We start from the raw sequence: 20896 nt of genomic DNA, 5'->3' as shown, positions 1-20896 counted from the left end.
AAGATTATTTGTATTTATCCTGTAATTGCTTCAGGTGTTCTTTAGCATTTATATAGCTGTATGTACTGTATATTCTATTTTTTAATTACTATGAAGCAAAATATGGCACTGATAAATTACCAAATACCAAAAAATAATGGAGCCATTTAGCAGGATTCAGTTTTCACCTCACCCATTTGCTCCTTTTATGCCTTGGCCTGAACACTTCAAGATTTTTGTAGATTTTAGCTCATCGCAGAGTAAAGTAAAATGACTTTAGATTAAAAGGTAATTGCAAATTGTAAACCTAGTTTATCCAAATGTTTAGTTCTATAGCTTTTTAATCTGATGTATTTACCTGGAGTTTCCCGGAGCCGTCTCACTTTCTGTTGCTCTGCCTTGTCTTGTTTAAAGTGAATGCGGCAGCCAGATGACATTCATAAGAATCTAAATGTCACTTCATCTAAAAAGGTTGGACTTCCAGTCAGTCCAGCCCAGGTAAGATTGTGTATAAATATTTACCTGTAACACCTGTCTTGCACTAGTTGATTCTTTTCCTCAACACAACCTACCAGACCTGTTCCTACAATGGGGGAATCTTACATTATCGCTATAGACTTTGGAACAGCATACAGTGGATATGCTTTTAGTTTGACATCCAGAGAAGAAGAAGCTGATCCCCATGTGAAATACTGGGGTGAAGAAGTTGGACTGGAAACCCCAAAGACGCCTACCTGCATCCTGTTTGATGAACATCAACAGTTTGTCAGCTTTGGATATAAAGCCAGTGAAACATATTTAAAAAGAGCAGGCAAAGATTCCAGGGCGAAGTTCTTCTTTGATTGCTTCAAGATGTCGCTCTATGACAGAGTGAGTAAAAAATACTTTCAACAATGATATAATTGAAATTTTAAACAACCTTGTAAGCGTTCTTTTTATTTCTGTTGTACTTCTGTTGTTTTGGAAGCCTTACTTCAAATTTCCTTTGATGTTTCTTTTTTTTTTTTGCCTATTGTTGCTAATCACCATAACTATACCATTTAGAAAAAGATTTATGCATCTAAGAAGAAAAAAGATTAATTTGGCTATTGATCACACACACACACACACACACACACACACACACACACACACACACACACGCACACACACACACACACACACACAGGAACATACGGGGTAGTCAGAGAAGGAGAATTTTAAATTTTATTCTTGATTTAACAGGAAGCCAATAAAGGGAAGCTAAAATTGGTGAAATATGATTCCCCTTGTTGATTTTCATCAGAACTCTTGCTGCAGTATTTTGCATCAGCTGAAGGCTTCGGACTGCATTTTTTGGACTTCCTGATAGTAAAGAATTACAATAGTCCTGCTTTTCAAAATTTTAGCATGATTATGTTGACATAATTGTGATCATCTCCAGAAAATCACCACAGACCTGACAATTAAAGCAGCCAATGGGAAGGAAATGAAGGCGCTGATCGTTTTTTCAGAAACTCTGAGATTTCTGAAGGAAGATGCTCTGAAAACCATTGAACAAAACACTGATGGAAGGAAATTCAAAGCCTCTGACTTCACCTGGGTGCTGACTGTTCCTGCAATCTGGGATCATTCAGCCAAACAGTTCATGAGAGAAGCTGCAACTAAGGTAACCCACAACCTATTTAGACACTACAGTTAACATGTTAACATGTCCTTAGTATTTTCTTATTGCTTGCAGGCAGGCATTGTGTCTGATGGAACTGAAAACAATTTGGTGTTTGCTCTGGAACCAGAGGCAGCTTCAGTCCATTGTAAAAAACTACCACCTGAGGGTTTCATAGCAGAAAAACAGGGAAGAAACAAACTTGACCAATCTCCAGGAACTCGCTACATTGTTGTTGATTGTGGAGGTATGACATTTTCAATAGTGGCTGTTCTAAAGTAATATAATGATTAAACAACAATTGATTAAAAATGATTTTGTAAATATTTTTGTTTCTAAATATTTGGTCTTGCAAAAAGTCACGCAAAGTGGTTAAAACAAATATCACTTATCAGATCTGTGGCTCAGATTTTTGAGAAAAGTTTAAACATTTGTCAAAAACAGAAATATTATTGTTTAAAAATCCTTTCAATCACCAAGTCCTTATGCTTTTGTTGTTTTATAGTTACACAATTTTTATATCTGAGCATGATGTCATTTCAATATGACATTTTTTCTCACGGATGATGGCAAATAAGTCACAATTTCTTTAGTTTTATCAAATAATAGGCTACTTGGTTTATTTAAAAAAGACGTATTTGCCTTTTTACCCCCGTCTTTTCGCTTTTAATGTATCCAACAACACACATCAGAACCATTTGATGGTGTACTGGGCAGATGAACCCAAACCACAATGTGAAGACTGGTCAAGAGCATGTGACAAGAAATGAACGTTGTTATTGGAAATCAGGATTATTTTACTAAACATTTATTTAATTCCATTCATCCATATATATATATATATATATATATATATATATATATATATATATATATATATATATATATATATATATATATATATATTACAAAAACACATGTCTGTAATTAGAAGATTGTAGAGAGAAAAACAGTTTTTTTTTTTAGATCTGTTTGTCATGGTTTAAGTTTTGGCCTTAGTTTAGTTTTTGTTATGGGTTCTTTCTTGTTTGGTTGCTATTATCGATCGTGTCCTGTTTTAGTCTTAGTTTGGGTTCTTTCATAGTTTAGGTTCTGTCTTAGTTTTGGTTTATGTAATTGTTTGGGTTTTGGTTTGATTTTGTACTTTGATTCTGTTTGTTATCAGTTTACTTGTGTTCTACCACTGTTTAGTTTCTTCTGTTTTGAGTTTTCTTTTATTCCAGTTTGAGTAGTGTTTGTTTAGGTTTGGTCTGCTCCAGAGTTCTTGTTTTGGGCCTCGGCACTGATGACTGGTCTGATTACTTAGTCCACACACCTACCTAACTCCACTCCTCCTGCAATTACCTCTCACCGGTTTTACCTATTTCCACCTCCGTATAAACTGTTCAGACTGGACATCAGTGCCAGGTCGCCTTGTTGAGTCTGTTCATGTTATGGTTGACTCTTTTCCAGCACTATCTGTTTCTGTTCTGTTTTTGGATTTTGACCCGTTTCCCTCCAGTGATCTGAGTCATCCTGTTCCTGCCTGTTCTGTTCTTTTCTTTTCTGCCATCTTTCTGGGTGCATTGATCTTTTTGGTTTTAGGTTCCAGTCCTTGTTTTTCTTTTTATAAAAGGCCTGTTCTGAACCTCTGCTGATCTGGTTGAATTCTGGGTCCCCTGCCTTTGATAATTACACTGTTTATTTATTTTTTTCAAAGCTGTAAACTGAATCATCTAGTTTTATTACACAAATAAGCAAGACTTCAGCAGATATTCTCAGTTTTGGTATGCATCAAGGCTTGTGACTAACATGTATGTGTGCTGATATTTGCTATTGTTCTTGGCTGTTAAGAAAACAAAAAATTGCATAGAACAGCATTGTTTACAGCTGAGCAGTCAGTTTATCACAGCCTCCTCTCTGTGTTTCAGGAGGAACCATTGACATCACCGTGCATGAGATTCTTGAAGGAGGCGTTCTGAAGGAGCTGCACAAGGCTTCTGGGAGCAATCTTGGAGGACAAACTGTGGACAGAAAATTTAAAGAGTTCCTCCGGGACACATTCACTGCTGAAGTCTGGGATAAATATGAAGAAAACTACCCCAGCGAGGTTAGAAGAATTATGTGTGACTTCACACTTTTTAAAAGAAACGATGAAGATATGGAAATCATCTGTCCACTGAATCTGGGAATGCTGGCTCAGAAAAAACAAAATATGGAGGAATTCTTTAATCGAGTGCAAGGAGCATCTTGGGATGAGGGGGTAATTAAAGTATCGAAGCAGAAACTGAGATCCTTCTTTGAAGAGAGTCTATGCAGCGTCACTCTGCATCTCAGAGAAATCTGGAAGAAAAGACTCAACATTGATTACATTCTGTTAGTGGGAGGTTTTGCTGAAAGTCAGATTCTACAGAAACGCATTACTGATGAGTTTATTGATGACTGCAAAGTTCTGTGTCCATTTAGGCCCCAAGAAGCCATTGTAAAGGGTGCTGTAGAGTTTGGAAAAAAGAAAGGTGTAGTGGCATCTAGAAAAAGTGCTTATACCTATGGTGTAGGTGTCTTAGAACGTTTTAATGAGTCAAAGCACAGGGCAGACAAGAAATACACAAACCGAGAGGGTGACTGGTGTGACGATATCTTTAGCAAACTGGTTGAAATTGATGAGGATGTTGGTTGGAATGAAACCAGAACGCACTTATTTTATCCTCTTGAACAAGATCTAAAACAAATTACTCTTGATTTTTTTCGCACAAAGGAAAAAACTCCCATGTATGTGGATGAGCCAAAAGTGGAAAAACTCAAATCAATTATTGTTCAGTCACCTGACACTCCACTAGGAATGGACCGTGAGATCCAACTAGAAATAAGGTTTGGCTTCACAGAAATGACAGCAACGGCCACTGACAGGGAGTCAGGCTCAGTATACACAGTGAAACTAAACTTCGTAACAAAATAAAAGTTATAAAAACATAAAGGAGAGTGTAAAAAATAAGACACATAAGGCAAATATAAAAATGTGCACAAGCTCTATAATTTAATACAGACAATTGGTTTGACTATAAACAGCTAAATCATTGAAATTGCTGATGTAGAAAAAGTGAAAGCTTGCTTTAAACAATAACTCAAACATCATTCTCCATCTTTAAAAGGCAAAGGGTAACAGTTAAGGGTAGGGTAAGAAACGTCTACAACAGTATTACAACCAGAATGATTGATGTCGTCCCACTAAAAGGTGGTAAGTACTTAATACACACCAAAAAACATGAATGTTTATTCTAGTCCAAGTCCATTCTACTTTAAGACGTTCTATGTACAACCAGTAAACCAGGAGTTTGAGATCAAAGTCAACTGTTAGGAAAATATCAGACCTCCAGTACAAGATGGCAATAGAGGTTTCATACTCTATTAGTTTTGTTAATCCATCTTTGGGTATGATAACAGCACACATTTGCTCTGTCATCAAATCAAAAGACTTATGCAATGTTTCAATATTTTTCATCCAGGGTTAGATTATGTTTTTTTTTTTTTGTTTGTTTTTTTTTTTACCAAGCTCTTGTAATGGTGATGGGAAAGTCGGACTACTGTGCAAATATTTCTCCAATCTCTGATCTTTTCTGTAACAGATAAGAATCTTTTTCAAGTTAAAGTTACTTGGTTTGTGTTTTTCTCATACAAACATGACCACTTCTGTATGATCAGAATGTAAAAGCGATAAAATCAATGTTTTTTTGTACAAGATTTCTATTATTGATTGGATTTGTTAGGCTTTCTGTAAAAATGTTGGAGAATTTAAAAAAGGCAAAGGTATTGCAAACAATAAAGTGTACCATTCAGACATGTATGTCCTCTGAATTTGCATGCATTTTATCACTGACAAAACAATTCATTAGCCTTAGGTTTATCAATGAAAAACAACTTAGGTTTTCTCATCGATATTGTTAATTGACATTTTTGTTCTGCTTGAGAATCTATCTATCTATCTATCTATCTATCTATCTATCTATCTATCTATCTATCTCTCCAGAAAATAAAGGGCAAACACTAAGATCTGAATGAATAAAATATTCTTATTAAATACTTTATTTACATAGTTGAATGTGCTGACATCAAAATCTTACAAAAATTCAGTGGAAATCAAATTTATTATTGAGGTCTGGATTTGGAACCACACTCAAAATTCAAGTGGAAAAACACGCCACAGGCTGATTCACGTATGATGTAATGTCCTTTAAACAACAAAATGAGGCTCAGTAGCGTGTGTGGCCTCTACCTACCTGTATGACCTCTCTACAACACCTGGGCATGCTCGTGACGAGGTGGCAGAGTAATTGCTAATTGCTAATAGTTTCCGCCTGTTGTCTATTTCATTTGCACAACAGCAGGTGAAATTGGTCAATCAATCAGTGTTGCTTGTTTGATTTCACAGAAGTGTGATTGACTTGACTTCAATAAACATACAGCTTTCTCAATTCCTCCATATCATTCATGTGACTATGCTATTGACCTTTTCCCAGCACCTCAATGCTAGAGGCAGACTTTATTGGCTCTCGTTACCAGTGCAACGGGCAATGAAAAAATATGTGGGGGAATCATTAAAAGCAGGCATTATCCACCACTCATCATCTCTGGGTGGTACAGGGTTGTGTTTTGTTTTTGTTTCTTTTATAAGGAAAAAAGACAGTCCTTTAGGACAATGTATTGATTACAGGCAGCTTTATGACATTACTGTAAAGAACTGTTAACCTCTTCCAATAATTGACACCACTTTCAACCTCGTTCAGGGAGCTAAGTTTTTTCACAAAGCCACACCTTCATAATGCTTACCATCTAGCTTGGATCCAGGATGGAGATGAATGGAAGACACCTTTCAGCACTCTTTCAGGACACTATGAGTATATGGTTATGTCGTTAGGGCTTACCAATGCCCCAGTTGTTTTTCAAGCATTATTAAATGATGTTCTTAAGGATATGGTGGAGTGTTTCACGTTTGTGTATTTGGACATTTTGATCTTCTCTAAAGATCTTGAGACCGACATGTAATATCTCATATCTGTACTTCTCCACCTGTTACAGAACGATCTATTCTTTAAGGCAGAGGAGTGCGACTCCATTTTACTGCCACTTCCTTTTTATGGTTTGTCATTTACCCAGACCAGGTTTTTTTTTATTTTCCCCTCAAAGGTGGAGGCGGTCCAGGACTGACCTGTACCCAACTTTTATTGATGGGTTATCCAGAGTTTTAGCCAGATCTCCGCCGCTCTGCATTTAGGAAATTAAGGGAGCTGTTTACCTCTACTCCAGTACTACACTCCCCCGCTAAATGCAGACAATTTATTTTTGATGTCGACACTTCTAGTACAGGGACTGGGGCAGTCCTGAGCCAGAAATCCTTGTACAGTAGAGTTCCTTCCAGTGCGTTTTTCTCCAGGTCGCTATCCGCCTCTGAGAGGAATTATGATGTTGGAGATTGGGAGCTACTGGCGGTTAAGCTGGCCCTTGAAAAAGCGTGACATTGGCTGGAAGGGGCTATTGAGAGAATAAACCCCCAGAAGGCCAGGTGTTCACATTTTTTTAGTAGATTTAACTTTACCCTGTCTTTCAGGCCTGGGAGTAAGAATGTTAAACCAGATGCCTTCTCTCGTGTTAACGAGTTGGCATCTGATTTTTACTCGAATTTTACAGAGGAGTACATCCTGCCTGCCAAGACCTGGTTGTCTGTGACCATGTTAAAAATAGAGGATATCAGAGGAACTCACCAGAGTTTTCCGGTCTCAGATTCCTTTCCCGCTGGACAATTGATTGTTCCATATATATTTATTAGTGATAGTGTTATTAAAGATTACCCCTTTTATCCTAGAATGAAAACCACACAAAAGAAGTTTAGACTGTTCTATAGAAAAGGACAGAGGATACCCAAATGGAGAACTTCACTTCCTGAAAGTTTAGGATCGTCTGCGTCGGGTCATTTCTGTCCTCTTGCCAGTCTTTCTGCAGCTTTTAAACGCGGGCCTGTGTCTCGCCACTGCTCTTTACTGGTCTTAAACAATGGCAAACAATTTTCCCATGGTAAGCCATACAATTTTTGCATCTGTGTAGAAAGCATAAATGTAACTGCTGCAAATTAACTCCCATCTGTGTACATATTTTGTTTAGCCACAATTGTAGTTTCCTGTTTTTTAACCTTTTCATCTGAGGTTAAGCACACATTCATAGTGGTGTGTAGAGCAGCTAACGGAGTTTCATCCTCTGGATTTGACAATGTGCTTCTAGCATTTTGCATAAGTTTGCTTTTTTATTTTATTTAGAGCAGACACGGTAAGCATAGTGCATAAAACACAGACGGTAGGCATAGTGCATAAAACACAGGAGGATTTTATTGCAACGACATTACATGTTCCACACAGACAGCTTTCATTCCATCCTGCGTTGGGAAAACTGCAATGCCTAATTTTTCCATTAAATTCTGTCCTAACAGATTAATGGGGCAAGCTGGTGACATTACTAAAGGAGCATGCAACCTTTTTTCCTGTTTGAGGGTCTTTTATTTCTAATGCTTTTAACATCCATTCTTGGGATGTTTGACCATTTGCTGATTTTACAAAAATGGACATTTTAGATGCCTTTACCACTAAATTATCTTTTATACATGTTTTATAGGCTCATGAATCGCATAGAAGAGTAACTGGCTATCCATTAATTGTAAGCACTATGTATGTTTTTTCTTTTAATGCATTTAATAGCTCCCATGCTCCATACACATCTACTGTTTTTAATGGCTCTGGATCCCCATTTACTCTCGCCCCAAGTCACATTTTATATGAAGAACCGCCCCTGCGGCCTCTTCCTTGTCCCCGCAGATGAGGTGCTTGTATCTGATTGGGACATTCCCTGGACCAATGGTCGGGTGACCCGCAATTCCAGCACCCCCCATCTGTTTTTACTGATTTGGGCCGAAAGCCCCTTCGGTCACTAGGACCGCCCCTGCCTCCTCGGAAACCTCCTCGACGCTGTCGAGGGGTCCAGTGGCTTGGAAAGAAAATATTTTGTCTGGGTCACACATAGGATCTGCCCAGAAAATGTGTCCCCCCCCCCTCCAGAAGCACCACCTCCCTTTTTAGTGTGTTTCTCGGCGTGACGCACATAGGCCTATTCCATAACTGTGGTTACGTTAGACGTTATCAGTGTAACTAAATGTTTTTGTTTTTTTTATCCTCACAGATATATGCGGCTGGAAACCTTCCATTAACAAATATAAGTATTTTTATTGTTTTATGGATCCCAAATTTCCAGTTATCCGCCCTCCTGCGAAAACTGCTCCCGCGGCGTCTGCTGCTGTTCCCCATTTACGCTTGATGTTCAAGAGATTATACGGTGGTGGTCTGTCTTCTTGAGTTGCTACCATAGTTTGCCTATTTTGTGCTTGAATTAACTTACAGCGCGCAACGTCAAGCCCTTATATAGCTATAAATATATTTATATACATACATACACACATACACACATACACATAGACATACACACACACACATTTTTTATTTCCCCTTTTTTTCTTTCTTAGCGCTTATTTTTAGCCAGCACACAACGTTTTTCCATTGATTCACCTTCAACACACCATCTATTTTATACTTTTTCTTCCACTTCTCCAAGTATTTTTTAATATTAAGAAATATATATGATAATATTTATTGCAATAACATTTTAAATTTACTGGGATTTCCCTTTCTACTTTGTCCTGAACCCATCCTAATTACTTTTGCGTTGTGTTTATCTACCTTCCAGGACCTTAATCCTGTTTTTTTTTCTTTTAAGGTACCGTTCAGGACTTTAACCTGAGTTTTTTAGCTACCTTTAATTCTACGACGGACTGAAAACCGGTCGTATTGCTTCGAGGGACTCAAACCTCTCGATTTAACTTTTCGGGGATTTTTTTTTTTAATCACCCGTTACAAGGGATTAAAACCGCTTGCACAACTATTCGGGGAACTTTTAATCACCCGAAACCCTGAACAACAGACTTTAACCTTAGCCACAGCAACGTACTTGCTGTGGTGTGCTTTTCTCCCGGTCAAATCCCGTCATTCCCTCGTTGGCGAAAGGAGTTAACCTATGACGCTGGCTCAGCGAGGAAATTACCTTTACTTTAGACAGGTTCTTGACTCAGACCACCGGTGGGTTTCAGCGCGTTGCTCCTCTCGTCAGCGAGCTGATATGTTGGGATCCGCGTCACGGCACCAGGCTGATAGGGTTATTAAAGATTACCCCTTTTATCCTAGAACGAAAACCACACAACACAAGTTTAGACTGTACTATAGAAAAGGACAGAGGATACCCAAACGGAGAACTTCACTCCCTGAAAGTTTAGGATCGTCTGCGTCGGGTCATTTCTGTCCTCTTGTCTTTATTGTCACACATCAAAAGAAAAGGGTCAGGAGGTTTCAGGAATTTACAACATGGTAATGCTGACATTACCCTGGATACCATGGCTCTTGATACATCACAAAGACTTGCTGTCTTGGTCACAAATGCGCCAGCAAGACGTGCACCAACAATTTGTCCTCTTTTGAACTCTGGTATGTCACCCATAATGTTGTGTGCATTGCAACATTTTGAGCAAAACTGTGCTCTTACCCTGCTAATTGGACCTTCACACTCTGCTCTTATTGGTTCAATGTGCAATTAACGAAGATTGGCCACCAGGCTGGTCCAATTCAGCTATGAAACCTCCCACACTAAAATGAGAGGTGTTTCAATTTCATTGTCCAACCCCTGTATATATATCATATCAGTGATCGTTAGAATATTTAGGAGTAACAAAATTTTACAGCTGGCATCCAACACAAAATCAAATTGTCATGATTTAGTGTTTTTGTTTGTTGTATATGGACTTTTCTGGAATTTACTCTATCACCTCTCAGTCATCAATCTATCCATATTCATCTCCCAGCCAGCACTCAAACCAGATCAGCTCCACCTGCAGCATTCAAATAGAGTAAACCCTGCTTACTTGTTCCCCTGACCCCCTATACTTGCCTCATTCATCCGCTCACTGCCATAACATCTCATCTTGCATTATGTGCACTGCCTCTACCAGTTCCTGTATGCACAGCCAGCTGGACTCTTCTACTCCGTTCATGTTTCAGCCCTCACTGATGAAAGCTGCCAGTATCTGCATGCTGCACAAGTCTGCTGTGCTTCCCTTTGAGTTCTTGCTGCTTACTCTGCCTACTCTGGTGGGTCCTTGGTCCACATCACCCATTCTTGTCCGCCCCTGCCTTCATAACAGTTTGTCCTGTCAACGCCTGCAACCCCTGGTCAGTCTGGTTCTGTTTGGCTGCGTCTCCCACTAAAACGTACTGTTTCTGTCTGAATATCGGGTTCCCCAGTACTACACATAACAGACACTGGAGTTCTCTGAGTTTCTGAGAGTGACCCATTATGTCACAAAAGTTTGTATAAACAGTTTGCATGGCTGGTTCTTGACTGTATGCACCTGTGGCCATGGAAATGGGTACAACATCTGATTTGCCACACTAGGCCCCGATCTACTTCATTCCTGTCTGGAGATCCTTACATCTAACTTAACATTCCTATATGAATATAGTAGTACTTGCTGTCATTTGGTATCTGTGTGAAGGCTTCTAATCTACTATTGGATGTCTCAAGTAGAATCTGTGCATGTGCCTCAGGCTTATGACTGTCAGTTCCACGAGCCAATGTAAATAAATAGGGCAAATAAACATAGGAATGAAATATATTGAGGAGCTAAATTGTGACAGTGCTACAGTTAGTGAAAATTTTATCTAGTTAAAGAGAAAAATGACGTGATAAATGTATTTATCCCCTTATTCGAGTCCCTGCAGTAAAACTGTACAATTACCACAAAGCTAACAGAGGAAACTAAGAGAAAAAAACATTGATGGAAATTCCCTTGTTTATGACTGAGAATTTTTATCATACCTATAAGCTAGACTACCTTCCAGAACCACATTCACAGATTTTTTTTTTCTCAAAGGGGTTTGTTACAGGAAACACTGCCAATTGTTAAACACATAGGTATGAATGGCATATTCCTTTTTAAGCTTCCGAGGTGAAGAAGTTCTGTTCTGGGAAACAGAATGAGGGCAATGCTACTGAAACCTTTAACCAAGTTTACTCCTCTACCCTGCGATAGACTGGCAACCTGTCCAGGATGTACCCCGCCTCTCGCCCATTGACAGCTGGAGATACCTCTCGACCCCACAAGGGATAGGCGTGTTAGAAAATGGATGGATGGATGGATACTCCTCTACTTCTATTTTGTCTTGTAACTCAATAGATGAACTAGTAGATAACTTTCAGTCTAAAGTTTCAGACATCATTGATTGCATCACTCCAATTAAACTGAAGGAAGAAAAAAATCTCCTTGGAGAAGTACTCCAGCAGTTAGAAGTGAAAAAGGGGGTGTCACAATACTGAACGCTGGTGGAGAAATACTAGACTCCAGGCTCACTATGACACCTAAAAAGAGAGAGACTTTAAAGAAAAACTTAAAACTGAAAATGCAAGGGAATCTTTCTTCTCTGAGATCAGCAACAAAGCAGCAACAAAATTGCAAGGGAATCCCCTTGTTTATGATTAAGAATTTGTATCATACCTATAAGGTTTGGCTACCTTCCAGAACCACATTCTCAGCATTATGTTTTCTTAAAGGAATTTGTTACAGGAAATACAGTGAATTGTTAAATAGGAATGAAGAACATAATCCTTTTTAAAGTTTTTGATATGAAGAAGTTCTGTTCTGAGGAACAGAATAAGGAAAATTAAACACGTCTTTAGGGACAATGCTACTTAAACCTTTAACCAAGCTTAGTCCTGTACTGCAGCTTTGTCTTGTAACTAAATAGATAAAATAGTATATAACTTTCAGTCTAAAGTTTCAGACATCATTGACTGCATCGCTCCAATTAAAGGGAAGGTTGTTTCTGGGAAGAACAAAATCTGTGTGAAGAAGTGCTTCATCCAGCAGGTAGAAGTGAAAAAGGGAGTGGGGAAAAGCTGAACGCAGGTAGAGAAAGACTAGACTCCAGGTTCACTATGACATCTATAAAGGAAGACTTTACAGATATAAATTAAAACTGCAGAAATGCAATGGAATATTTCTTCTCTGAAATTATCAACAAAAACATTAATGATGCTCATGCCTTATTTGCCACAGTCAACAGCTTAACAAATGCTCCTGTAACTGTGGCATCTGAACTCCTCTCCACCAGGGCCTGCAATGCTAACTTCTTTAATAAGAAAATCCAAAACATTAGAGAGGCACTCTGTACACCCATATCAAGGTCAGTAACATTGCTCCACATAGCTTATGGTTCATTTCCTTCATAACCTAACCAGTGCTTTATCTTCCCTCTGAAATCTTTAACCCTTCCAAATAGTAATATATGTTCAGTCTTTTCTAATTAAACTCATTAACTCATTATTCATTAACTTTACTGTTAACAGGAACAAGCTAACGGAGGCCTGCAGATTTTGAGGTGGGACTATTGCGATTTGTTTATCTTTTCTCTAAACCTGTCATAGTGTGACTTTGAGGGGAATTACAGTTGGTGTTAATCAAAAATCTCATCTTGTATTTTTCATATCAAGTAAAAATAAAAACCTAAATAAATATACATGTCTTCCCAAAACTTATTATCATACTGACAACCTAAAATCTAGAAATTTTTGGTTGATGATCCCATGGACTTAACTCCAGGTCTACTTTAATTTTTGGTTTCATTCTTTGTCTTTATAGTTATGTTTAGAAGTGTACTCTTGGTGAGTCCTTTCCACCAAGCTCTCCAACTCATTTGATTTTGTGCCTCCTCTTTACATATCTGCGTGTTTTAAATATTTTTACCACACTATTGCAACAAAATAATTTTACTTGGGTCCGTTGCCACACGGGGAAAACATATAAGGTTATTTAAGGAAATGGTTCATGATAGTACAGTACACTGATGAGAACTACATGACATGTAATATACACTATAGCCACTTGGACCAAATCTGCCTTTATTTTGCTCATATATAACCTAAGTAACCGTGCAACCACACAAACTATCTTTTTCAAGTTTACCCCAGGACACTTTCATATATGATCATGAAATTAAAGTAATTTAATTTCGGATTTCATCTCCCTTGCTTTTATGTTAATAGACTCACAATTTTGGCCCAGACAAGACAAGGAAATGACAAGTTAATTACATTGGTAAATGGTAAATGGCTTGTACTTGTATAGCACTTTAAGTAGTCTTGACGACCTCCAAAGCGCTTCACACTACAGTCAGTCATTCACCCATTCACACACACATTCACACCCTGACGGTGGTGAGCTATGTTAATAGCTACAGCTGCCCTGGGGCTGGCTGACAGAGGCGAGGCTGCCATGCACCGGCGCCACAGGGCCCTCTGGCGATGGTCAGAAGGCCCGGTGCATTGACATGTTCAAATAAATGTCTTTGGAAACATGTATTTGTAGATGAAACTACTAATCCTATTTAGCAAACAGCACAAGGAACAGCTGAAACATAACTGGACAGTTAGCCAATATTGAAGTCTCTGGACAGTGTAGTGGTGCTACAACGTTTTTTGCTAACATAACATTGTTTTACATTAAAACCCTTTTTATTGCTGAAGGAGGGATGATGGTAGGAATATACCAGGGCATTCATTTGTAAGAATCTGAAGAGGAAATGAGTGTAATTTTTGAGCAAGACAATTACAAGGAAAGTATCGACTGGCTTCAGAGAAAGAAAGTAAAACTGCTTGTATGATCCAGTCAGTCAACGTATTTTTATCCAACTGAAAATCTATGGAATGAATGGAAGAATTTGAGAAATGAAATAGAAACTGAAAAACAATAAAAAGCATGTAGTCAAGCTAACCACAGGAGTCTGAAATAAAGTAGAAAAATATATGAGTTAAAATATAGGACACATGAGGTTGTTCTAAAAAAGGCACAATCCATCAGAGAGCTGCATCTAAAACTTTATTTTATTATATCACTCTTCCTGTTTATTCAGACGATCATTTATATTGATTTAAAAACAGCACAGTCTATAACAAAGCATGAAATATATGCATATTTTACATGACATTAAGATGAACTGTGACTGTTCTATTTCAAACGGCAGTACTGGTAGCCCTTCGTATGACAATAGCAATAAAGTAGCTCTCAGTTTCAAAGAGGTTGGTGACCCATGATATACACTGTAGACGCTGGGGCCAAATCGGACTTTTTTGCTGATATGTTACCTAAATAAAGGTGAAACCATAAAAAATTATCTTTTTCAAGTTTATCCCGGGGGACTTTTTATATATGTTCCTGCATTAAAGTAATGTTGAATTACATCTCACTTGCTTTTACATTATAAAGTCCCTATAATATAAGGACTCACAGTTTTTAAATTAATTCTCATGGAAACATGTTTCTGTAGATTAAACTCAGTCCTATTTAGCAAAGAGCACAAGGAACAGCCAAATAATAATTGGTTAGAGAGCCATTTTTGAGGTTCCTGGACCTGGTGCTCTGACCAGCTGTGCTGCATTACATTAAAACCCTTTCAATAGCTGAAAGAGGGACGATGGTAGCAATGTACCGGGGCATTCCTTTGTAAGAATCTGAAGAGGAAATGGGTGTACATTTCCAAGCAAGACAATTGTTACAAACACACATACATACAAGGATAAAATCCAATACTTTCAGAGAAAGAAAGTAAAACTGCTTGAATGATGAAGTCAGTCTAATTTCTATCCAACTGAAAATCTACGAAAAGAACATGAGAAGTGAAACTGAAATTGGGAAACAATAAGAAAGCATGAAGACAAGCTGAACATCTTAAACAGAAAAAAATTTATAGGTCATAACATCATTCACATGATGAATGATGTTGCTGCAAAACTCCTTGTAGGATTGGCCTCATCCATGCGGTGAGTGCACAATTATTAGTTAAATCTTACTTTTGAGGCTTATTTTCATTCAGCACCATCTACAGTGCTCTCAGTTAATCCAAAATGTTTACGAATCTCAATCAGGAATATTTAAAACAGTAAAAGTGATATTTAGTGCAACTAAATGAAAAACACACATTTCCCCTTGTAACTTTTTTATGCTTATTTGTTTGACTGAGAAGTATAAATAAACATCTCAAAACTTTTTAATAAACATTTCTGACACAAAATATCAGTGATCAATATAGCCACCCTTCTTGTCAATAACAGTGATAAGCCTTCTTTTTATTACGTCTGTCAGTTTGTTGATCTGTTGACAATCAACTTTTTTGCAGCAGCAGCTATAGCCTCGTAGAAACTGTTCAGAGAGGTGGACTGTTTTCCTTCACTGTAATTGGGTTCAGGCACCGCTGGACTGGCCATCAGGCAAACCGGGCACTTGCCCGGTGGGGATTTTGGGCCAGTGTTACACCATTTTCTGCGACCCATCATATTCTGTGACTCCAGGGGCCTTTATCGTTAGCAATGGTAAATTTAATTCAAAAAGGAAAAACGGTCATAGTACATGCTGCTGCAGCTCAATTTGCTTCTAATGATCAAAATTATTTAATTAAAATTTGCAAACTAAAGGTTATTTTGGTAATTTCTCCACCTTGAGGTCACAACTAAAATATGGCATGAGTATGGTATGGGGTCACTCTAATTGTACATTAAAACAGTAAAGCTAAATAGATTGCATTTGTTACATTATTTTTTCATCTGGTTTACTTTTGTTTATACAGAATAGTACTTTGACCATTATGTTACAGACTATTGTAATGCAGCTTTTTGTCAACTTAAGGCCCGGTTCCACCAGCTCTTATCAGCTCTGCACCACTTGGCTATTCCCACTTGCAAGTGTTTCATGAACTTTTTTTGGGAGTTTTTCAGGGCTAGCCCGGGTTTCTCTGGCCCTGCTCAACAGTAGGGTCTAACCGAGCTGACTCGAGAGGAGTTTTGAGTGAAGACTGCTTTTCAGCTTTTCTCTGAGGAGTCTTCTAAAAACTTGCAGTAGGTCTAAGACTTGAAATTGAGCCCATTTTCAAGGTTCAATCAGCTCATATTTAATAACACCAGCCCATACCAGTACCCCACTTCTAACTTTCTGGCATATGACTCAAAGTGGAGCTCTGTGCCTGATAGGATTATGATAAATAACCCTTTATTATCCTAGAACAAAAACCACACAAACACAAGTTTAGACTTCTCGTCAGAGCGAGGGCAGACCAGCCAGACGAAGAACTGCGCTCCTTGAATGTCTGGCTCATTTGCGCTGAGCTACCTCTGTCTTTCTACCTTTATTGTCGGACATCAAGGAGGGGACTGGAGGATTCAGGAGTTCACAACATGGGGGTTAAAAAACAAAAGAAGGGACAAGGGGGGTTTACAACATGGGGTTTGGCACACCAAGAGGTGTAGGATTAACATATACAGCAAGGCATTCCTTGTCTGGGAGAAACATCTGTTCTTCCTGTGGGAAGTTAAAACAATAGAACATTCCTGCATGCCAGCTCTTTAATCAGACTAAATGCCTGTAACTTAATAAAAAGAAAATGATTACATTCAAAAAATTTTAACAGTGCCCATTACTGATCCAGCTATTTACTTAATCAGCTGCTTACAGTTGGGTACACATGAAAACATCTAGTGAAAAAAGCAGGGGGGAAAATAATAGCGGCACAACAAATAGAACAATGGTCCAAAACAGCAATGCCTCACCCAGAAAGGAGTAATAAAAGTTTTTCTTCTAAATTAATAAATGCAACAGAGCTACTCCCACCTTTAACCACCTTGAGCAGCACAATTCTAGAACCGGCAGTTATTGGAAATGTTTGATGGCAGTGTATGCCCACATTTACAGACATTTTGAGAAAATATGCCAGAAGCTCCACCCAAAAAGTTAGGAGGCGGTTATTAGATGGATAAAGCCTGTGTTGTGCTAAATATAAGGAAGCCACTGTCTCAACATATGTTCTAGCATCTGGTCATCATTAAGGCGGTCATAGGTCCTGCAATCATAAATACCTTGTCACAGGTCATAGGTTGTATGCCATAAATACCATCTCATAGGTCACGCTGTCAAAGGTCAAAGGTCCTGGGTCATCAAACATGGGTCATCAATCCTGTGATTTGACAGAAGGTGGGGTCTATGCTCTTTCCCAGCTATTTATATTAATATGAAGTCTTGCAAGCAAAATTACAAATATCACATAGGTTTTTCTTTTATTCATGAAAGCACTGAAAAGCAAGTGATATATATTTTTTTAGTTTTTCAGTTGAAAAATTGAATTATTATTCTTCCTAGTCAGAATGTAAATAAAGATATCTTAAATTACCATTCCGGATAAACTACCTCCAGATAGTCAAAATGTAGTTTTGTCTAGTCAAAATGCATTTTAAGATATCTGGAATGTAATCACAGATAGTCAGACAAAACTGAATTTATGTTAAATTGGCTTGCCATAGTAGTGAAGCTATCTGCCTCATATTACAGCACCCTCCTTTAGCTCCTCTGAAAACAAAAGTGCACCTCTGGCTCATGTGTGATGATATATGGCAAGCCGTTTCATAATTAAAAATATCAGTAACTTCATTTTGACTAGTCAGAATGTCAATTTAAGATATCTTTAATGGAAAAGCTGAATAATTCAAGATATCTCTAATTAATTTAGAGATATCTTAAAAGGGTATTTTGACTAGTTAAAATTACAATTCAAGATATCTTTAATTTAGTTTTGTCTAGTCATTATTACCTTTTAAGATATCTATAATTTAGTTTTCACTAGTCAAAACCTCATGTCTCCTATCCAAAAATACATTTAAGATATCTTGAATTATGGTGGCATTTGGGATATCTTTAATTAGAATTATGACTAGTCAAAACTAAAATCGAGATATCTTGAATTTACTTTATGACTAGTCGTAATTTAATTGTAGATATCTAAAATGGGTATTTCAGATAGTCAGGAATTCATTCTAGATATCTTGAATTGACGCCCCCATACAACTCAGTGGTAAATCTGACGTCATTCGACTAGTCAGAATGTAATTGGAGATATCTCGAATAGGTATTTTGACTAGTCAAAATATTATTAGAGATATCTTAAATCGCTAAAATGTCTAGTCATAAAACAATTTGAGATATCTGGAATGTAAGGGCGGTACAACCGAATTTATGTTAAAATGGCTTGCCATACATGACAGTCTTAGACCTTGACACTGACATATTAATTCATGCCACCTTGTTTGGCAGACTTCAGAGTTTTTGCGTGGGATCTTTGGAATTGTTTTCAAGAGGTTCAGGATGTTACGTTTCAAACATAACCATCAATGCCCATATAGACCACATCTTGTCAGATTCAACTGATCTGATATTCAGTTCAGGCACTGAGTAAATGCCTAGAAGAAATCAATACGTGGATGTGCCAAAATTTTCTCCAATTGAACAAAAACAAAACAGAAGTAATAATATTTGGACCAATAGAGGAAAGATCAAAAGTTAGCACACAGCTTCAGTCGCTTCAGCTAAAAACCACTAATCAGGCCCGCAACCTGGGTGTAGTGATGGACTCAGACCTGAACCTTCAAAAGCATCTAAAGACAGTTACAAGGTCGGCTTTCTATCACTTGAAGAACATTTCTAGGATTAAAGGACTGATGTCTCAGCAGGATCTAGAAAAACTAATCCATGCGTTTATTTTTAGTCGAATTGACTACTGCAACGGCGTTTTTACAGGTCTGCCTAAAAAGTGGATCAGACAGCTGCAGCTGATCCAGAACGCTGCTGCCCGCGTCCTCACTAAGACTAAGAAAGTAGAGCACATAACCCCAGTTCTAAAGTCCTTACACTGGCTCCCTATATCTCAGAGAATAGACTTTAAAATACTTCTGTTAGTCTATAAATCCTTAAATGGCTTAGCTCCTAAATACATCACAGACTTGTTATCAGCGTATAAACCATCCAGACCATTAAGGTCTTCTGGCTCCAGCCTACTCCACATACCTAGAACCAGAACTAAACACGGAGAAGCAGCATTTAGTTCCTATGCTCCAATTATCTGGAACAAACTTCCAGAAAACTGTAAAAGTGCGGAAAGCCTGAGTTCTTTTAAATCAAGATTAAAAACACATTTGTTTAAAATTGCCTTCAACTGTCCTAGTTAACTGAATCACCACTTTTTTGTTCTATTTTCTTTCTATATTTTATTCCTACTTGCTCTTATTCTGTTTTATTTTGCTATATTTTAATCATGTAAAGCACTTTGCATTGTCTTTGTACTGAATTGTGCTATATAAATAAATTTGCCTTGCCTTGCCTTGCCTTGCCTTGCCTTGCCTTGCCTATTAATAGTAACCCAAGGCTCTGTTTTTATCCCACTTCTTTTGTCAATAAATACACCCCCTATGTGAGCTCAAGAATAAATTTCATAATATCTCCTACATGTCAGTGCAGATTAGATCCAGCAGTACTGCTCCAAAAGATTCTGTGTTATGAATTGTTCTTCAAATACATCAGCTGTATGATGTACATGACTGAAATTACAATCTGGTCAAAAATACCTTCCTTTAATTAAACTCTAAAAAACTGAGCAAAGATTGGTTATTTGAACTTGGCTGTCAAGCCAAAACATTTCAACAAATAAATGTCTCCTGAAGGTTAGTTAAAATAAGTCTTCCAAATTTTTTGTCATTTGAAAAATACTTCCATACTAAAAAGGTTGGTGCCATATCAGGGACTTAAGTGGGATAATTATGCTTGTATTTCCTCTAGTCTAGATTATATAATTCACTTTTTACATGCATCAACAACAATAGTCCTGATCACCTTCTGTTGGTCCAAAACTCTGAAGCAATATGCTTGACTTGAATAAAAAGAAGAGCTCTCTTCTTATATTTTTCTTATCTACTCTTTCTAGTCATCCATTTGTTTTATATTGGCATTTCAGGCCTACCATACAGTGAATGTCATTGTCCACATGTGCCATGGTAGTTTTGCTCTACAAAAAGGATATCTTAAAGACAGACATAAGGCATAAACTACAGAGGTAGTTTGTCAGTAAGCCACAGGAGCAGCAGCCCCCAGGCCAAAGAGGCACAGGGTATGAAATATGGCAACGAGCTTCCCTGAACCATATATGGCCATCCACCATGGTGCAGTCAAACCCCACGAGTTGGTCCTCCTGATAGCTCAGCACCCAAACCAACTTGCAGCAGGATACCTCACCATTAATTCTTATGTGAAACGCTTTCTGATTTTTATCTCAGAAAAGAGCAATG

The 20896-nt window shown here is 37.9% G+C and overlaps 1 protein-coding gene across 1 annotated transcript; it reads left to right on the top strand.

The window, feature by feature from the left end:
* The first annotated feature begins 541 nt into the window (after positions 1 to 541).
* LOC105924877 (heat shock 70 kDa protein 12A) lies at positions 542 to 4562 on the top strand. The gene is made up of 5 exons (XM_036138658.1): positions 542 to 849; positions 1403 to 1627; positions 1700 to 1871; positions 3535 to 4274; positions 4362 to 4562. Exons 1-5 carry the CDS (start codon positions 568 to 570, stop codon positions 4560 to 4562), a joined length of 1620 nt encoding a protein of 539 aa, XP_035994551.1. The 5' UTR covers positions 542 to 567.
* Positions 4563 to 20896: the final 16334 nt, after the last annotated feature.

The sequence above is a fragment of the Fundulus heteroclitus genome, chromosome 7 (genome assembly GCF_011125445.2).
Source record: "Fundulus heteroclitus isolate FHET01 chromosome 7, MU-UCD_Fhet_4.1, whole genome shotgun sequence".
Taxonomy (NCBI): domain Eukaryota; kingdom Metazoa; phylum Chordata; class Actinopteri; order Cyprinodontiformes; family Fundulidae; genus Fundulus; species Fundulus heteroclitus.
Note: the sequence above shows the minus strand (reverse complement) of the source record. Positions and strands in the feature narration are given on the sequence as shown.

Coding starts and splice junctions, on each gene's coding strand:
- LOC105924877 (XM_036138658.1), top strand. CDS start 568: ATGGGGGAATCTTACATTATCGCTATAGACTTTGGAACAGCATACAGT. Junction 1,628..1,699: donor TGAGAGAAGCTGCAACTAAG/GTAACCCACAAC, acceptor TATTGCTTGCAG/GCAGGCATTGTGTCTGATGG. Junction 1,872..3,534: donor CATTGTTGTTGATTGTGGAG/GTATGACATTTT, acceptor TCTGTGTTTCAG/GAGGAACCATTGACATCACC.